This window comes from Endocarpon pusillum, assembly GCF_000464535.1.
Source record: "Endocarpon pusillum Z07020 unplaced genomic scaffold scaffold1550, whole genome shotgun sequence".
NCBI classification, from domain to species: domain Eukaryota; kingdom Fungi; phylum Ascomycota; class Eurotiomycetes; order Verrucariales; family Verrucariaceae; genus Endocarpon; species Endocarpon pusillum.
Window position 1 is genome coordinate 53,889 of NW_006916031.1, and position 4,981 is coordinate 58,869.

At 48.9% G+C, this 4,981-nt stretch overlaps 1 protein-coding gene across 1 annotated transcript; it reads left to right on the forward strand.

The window, feature by feature from the left end:
- Positions 1-2,760: 2,760 nt before the first annotated feature.
- Positions 2,761-4,648, forward strand: EPUS_07828 (uncharacterized protein; the record flags this gene model as incomplete). Its single annotated transcript, XM_007802191.1, has 4 exons — positions 2,761-2,940; positions 2,989-3,212; positions 3,262-3,649; positions 3,701-4,648. The coding sequence occupies 4 exons, from the start codon at positions 2,761-2,763 to the stop codon at positions 4,646-4,648; spliced, it is 1,740 nt and encodes a 579-aa protein (XP_007800382.1).
- Between the last annotated feature and the right edge of the window lie 333 nt (positions 4,649-4,981).

Sequence of the window (4,981 nt, forward strand, 5' to 3'; positions counted from 1 at the left end):
ACCTTCGAGCTATGGAGTACTAGTTCTGAGTCGAGATGATGGTCGGCAACGCCGATTGCCCACGTCTTCCATACTTATCCCACGAAGAGCCTGAATGCTATCGAAAAAGGCCCGATGGGCTACAAAATGTCCCGTATCCCGTCCAAAAATCCCTCATTTACCAAACGACCTCAGCAAGGTCTTCTTGAACCTTCAAATCTACAAGGCAAAAGATTCAGATCTCCGGAAATTACAGACTCTGAACGCAGAGTATGACCCACGAGTCCGCCAAGCCAATCAAGTAACGCAGACAATGTGTCCACGGCAAGTGGGATTCGGGTGCAACCACTACAGCCATTACGCCGCACTTTCATACCACACGGACGCTGAGTAGAGGCTGTCTCCTAATCGAGTCCCTGCCTGTGCGGTCTGGTCAGCTGCAAGTCCGTCCTCCAACTCTCGAAGTACCCATCGAGTTGAGCCAAGCGAACGACATCGTCTACAACCGGAAGCGTGATAGACCGAGCGACGTTTGCGAATTGTGTGCAGTTCTTAGGCGCTTTCAGCATTCGCTTGATCATTACTACGGCGGTTGGAGGGTGCGGCGCACTACCACGCAAGAAATGGGTTCGGACGACTTGGTCAAGAGTATTCAGGCCCGTGGAGATCAGAGAAACTATGCGTCACAGGCGAGGAATATATGGATGGATGACTATGGCAGCCTCAAACACACGATGGAGTCGTATATCCAACAATTGACCAACATCGCGACTAGCCTTCTCCAAGCCGTCGAAGCAAACATCTTCATGGAAACGCATGGTCACAAGAAGCTGTCAAACCGCATAGTGCGAGGTTCAATGCTCCCGTGGTTCAAAATGCTCGAAGAAGATCATTGGACACATGCTATGGTTATATTGGATTGTCAATCGCCATTAAATGAATGTATGAGTGCTTTGAAGCTCATAATCACGAATTCAACAATCTTCGACGTGGAACTAAGCAGCTCATCCTCGAATGTCTGCCTCGCTATCGAACGACGTCAGAGAGATCTCTTGGAAATGCTGCTGCCGCGTCTGCCGCCGAGTCAACCAGCTTTTCCCATTTTACATACGCACCCGAGCGATATGCCGTTCGACAAAAATCCCTCTGCAGGACAGGCTTACAGAAGACCCACTCAGAAGGGGCATTTAAACTAACCAATGGGCAGGCCGATGGGGTTCGGACACATCGTAATGTCGCCAAGATGGAAATGGAAGAGCTGAAGGAGGGTTTTCGCACAGCAAATAGAAGAGAGGTGCGAGTGATTGAATAGGTCATCGGCACGTGGGAGTCCAATTGCCTCTGAACCTCCTGATGAGCAGTAATAAGACGGTTCGAACAAGAGCATGCTTTCTTCTTACAATATCTGAGCGTGCATACACTCTGATGTGCGTTGATCTTGTAATATCCTGCAATACTCTTTCTCAAGAGAATCAGCTCATAGCGGGTTAGCTTGCATACGAACAAGGATCAGTCCGAAGTACTCCATGATGCGTACAAGATATCACAGACTAATGCTGAACTTGAGTTACTGTTACTCATCCACAATGAGAGACGCTGCAGAGCTTATAATCCAGTCATCATTGTAGACTTTGTAAGCTACCGCGGCTACTGCTACGGAGTACTAGTACTACCATTAGTAGTAAGTAGTATTAGAGGTTGTACGAGTAGTAAGTACTCAGGAGTGGTATCCTGCCAAGACAGAAATGCCAAGACGTAAATGCCAAGACGTAAATGCCAAGACGTGAATGCCAAGACGTGAATGCCAAGACTTGAAGAACGCCGCGTTCGCTGCTTGGCATTATTGCACCTAGTCCCACAGTAGTACTGCCATCCAGACGTAGCTATCAGTGTCTTATCAGTATGATGTATTCGGTTGCTCGATGGCATCAAGCAATGCTTTCAAGATACGACAAGTAGTACAACTGATCCACAAGGATCAGCCATCAGAAAGGCTCCATCAGGACTAGAATGGGTATAACCAGGACGAATATGGACACCAAGGGCCTTCTTAGAAACCTATGTGCTTCTGCAAATCGGTTTGTAGACGACCTAGACCACGAAAAGAAATGCAGATCTGCTTTTCTTTCGGGTCATCATGTCGCGTGCGCCAGGGACCTTTGGTTGGTGAAAGATTTCTGCTGATTGACGTATGGATGGTTCAACTTCTACGCAGGGTCCCGGCCTGCTGGATTGCGGGGCACGCCTCTTTGCGCCAACGCCGCCCAGCTCGTTCCACCAAATCTAGGCAACCCTAACTTGAGATAGGAATTTTATGGCAGTCTACGCTGCAATATCCCCGCAATGCAAGATCAGCTGCCCAACCACCATTCGTCCTCATGCAGGCAAAGGCCAATCAGGGTCGGATGTCACCGATAGCGCTAGAGAGCTTTGACGATAACCATCTCTGACCCTGCTGGTCGAGATCACGGCACATGGCGAAGTGTTCGAACTAATATTGTCCCATAGCAATGGGCAGACTGTTAAGTGTCAAGTTATGTTCTTATGAATGCTGATACGTCCCGCTTCATACCCTGCTACATAAATCCGTGAAATCTGCTCGTTGTTGAGCTGCATCTTGTGGCAGAGGACCTTGTCGAGTCTACGTCAGCCGACAGTGCTGCACTTTCACAGACGCCGTTGGTCATTTGACCCTCGAGAAGACTTCGACCACACGTTGTCTGGCCAGGCCTGCGCTCTTCATACATCGCGTTTGCGCCTCTCAAGGACCGTATACATATAATGGCTAGCAAAGAGAAGGTCAAAGTATGGGCGAGGAAGCTGGCTGTAGAGTCCGAGCCCGGGCTTACCAATGCTCAATTGATGTTGACAAACTACGATCTCAAGCCTGTAGAGCCTGAGCGACGACAATGGGGTCCGTGGAATTTTGTCGGATTTTGGGTTGCCGACTCCTTCAATATTGTGAGAGGTTCTCCAGTCCGATACTGAGTATGGCTAATTGCATGCCAGAACACCTGGATGATTTCATCCTCTATGATTGCTAATGGTCTATCCTGGTGGCAATCATGGCTTTGTGTATGGATTGGCTATTCGATTGCTGCTTGTTTCATTTGCCTGACAGGCCGGATTGGTGCCACTTACCATATCTCATTCCCTGTTGTGGCTAGATCCTCTTTCGGCATATGGGGATCGCTATGGCCCGTCTTCAACAGGGCTGCTATGGCTTGCATATGGTGTGTACAGAAATTGTTTCACCGAGATCGCATCTGACCGGATCAATAGGTATGGTGTGCAAGCCTGGATCGGTGGTCAATGTGTCACTTTGATGATCAGGTCGATCTGGACTGCTTACGCCGAACTCGGTCAGGATGGTCCCCGCAACTCGATGCCTGTATCATCTGGGACCAACACCATGGACTTTCTTTCATTTTTTCTCTTTTGGGCTGGCTCTCTACCTGCTATCTGGTTTCCTGTCCACAAAATCCGTCATCTCTTCACCGTGAAGGCATACTTCGTTCCAGCTGCTGCCATTGTTTACTTTGGATGGGCAATCGGTCGAGCTGATGGTATCGGCCCAATCGTCCATCAACCTGCTGAAGCTCGGGGTAGCGCTCTAGCATGGGCTTTTGTCAGTGGTGTCATGTCTAGTATTGCCAACTTTGCAACTCTGGTAACCTCAACGACAAAAATTATTCTCTCAGTCAGCTGACCAGACAAACAGATTGTCAACGATCCGGACTTCTCTCGTTTTGCAATCAAACCAAGAGACCAGCTCTGGTCTCAACTCTTCACGATTCCGTGCGGATTTGCATTCACCTCATTCATTGGAATCATTGTCTCTTCCTCCTCAAAGGTCATCTTTCCGGACCAAGATTATATCTGGAATCCTCTGACTCTCCTTGGGATGTTCCTCGAAAACGCCAGCTCCGCTGAACGTTTCGCAGTTTTCATCATCGCAGCGGCATTTACGCTCGCTCAACTCGGCACCAACATTGCGGCCAACTCTATCTCCGCTGGGACTGATATGACAGCCCTTCTTCCCCGCTTCCTCAACATTCGCCGTGGTGGTTATATTTGCGCCGCGGTCGGCCTAGCCATGTGCCCGTGGAATCTACTGAAAGACTCCAATAGCTTCACAACCTATCTCAGTGCCTACTCTGTCTTCCTCTCCAGTATCGCAGGCGTCATAATTTCCGATTACTACTTTGTCCGCAAGGGCTATCTCGAGCTCAAAGAACTCTACTCTGCCAGCCCCTCAAGCCCGTATTTCTACTGGTTCGGTTGGTCTTGGCGTGGATACGCCGCATATATTGCCGGCATCCTTCCCAACATTGTTGGGTTTGTCGGTGCGATTGGCAAGCCTATCCCCATTGGTGCGGCATATGTTTATCGGCTCAATTTCTTTGCTGGCTTCATCGTCGCCAGTTTGGTCTACTGGCTGCTCTGTAAATACTTCCCCATCCCTGCAGTCAGTGATCGGTGGTTCGAGCAGGGTGAAGCTGCAGACAGAGCGTTCAGCGTTGCTTACACGGATGGACAAGGGTATGATGAGGAAAGGTCGAGTGGATCGGATCATGGCAGGAGTGGGAAGGTGAAAGAAGCAGAACTTTATGCGGTGAACCAGAAGTCAACTGTGCATGAGGAGACAACTGTTGGGAAGGCCTACTAAGTCAGACCCGGATGGTGGTTATGGCGATATTTGTGAGACTTTTTGCTCATACTAGTTACAAGAAATGGAGCAATAGCTGCCATATCAATGAGACATGAGCGTACTACGTGTGTTTTTGTCTCTCTGGATAAGGAACATATATATTAGACTGCAGCTTCAGACAAATCGCAAGCACCACAACCCTTGCTACTAAGTACTAGTAGTATTGAGCGTTCACACCTAGCACCTAGCCAATCTACCAATTACCCGGAAAAGGGCTCCAAAAATGACGCCTTACTACTGGTCCCCAACAAATCAAGCGATGTTTTGTTAGTACTAATATAAAGGTCATCC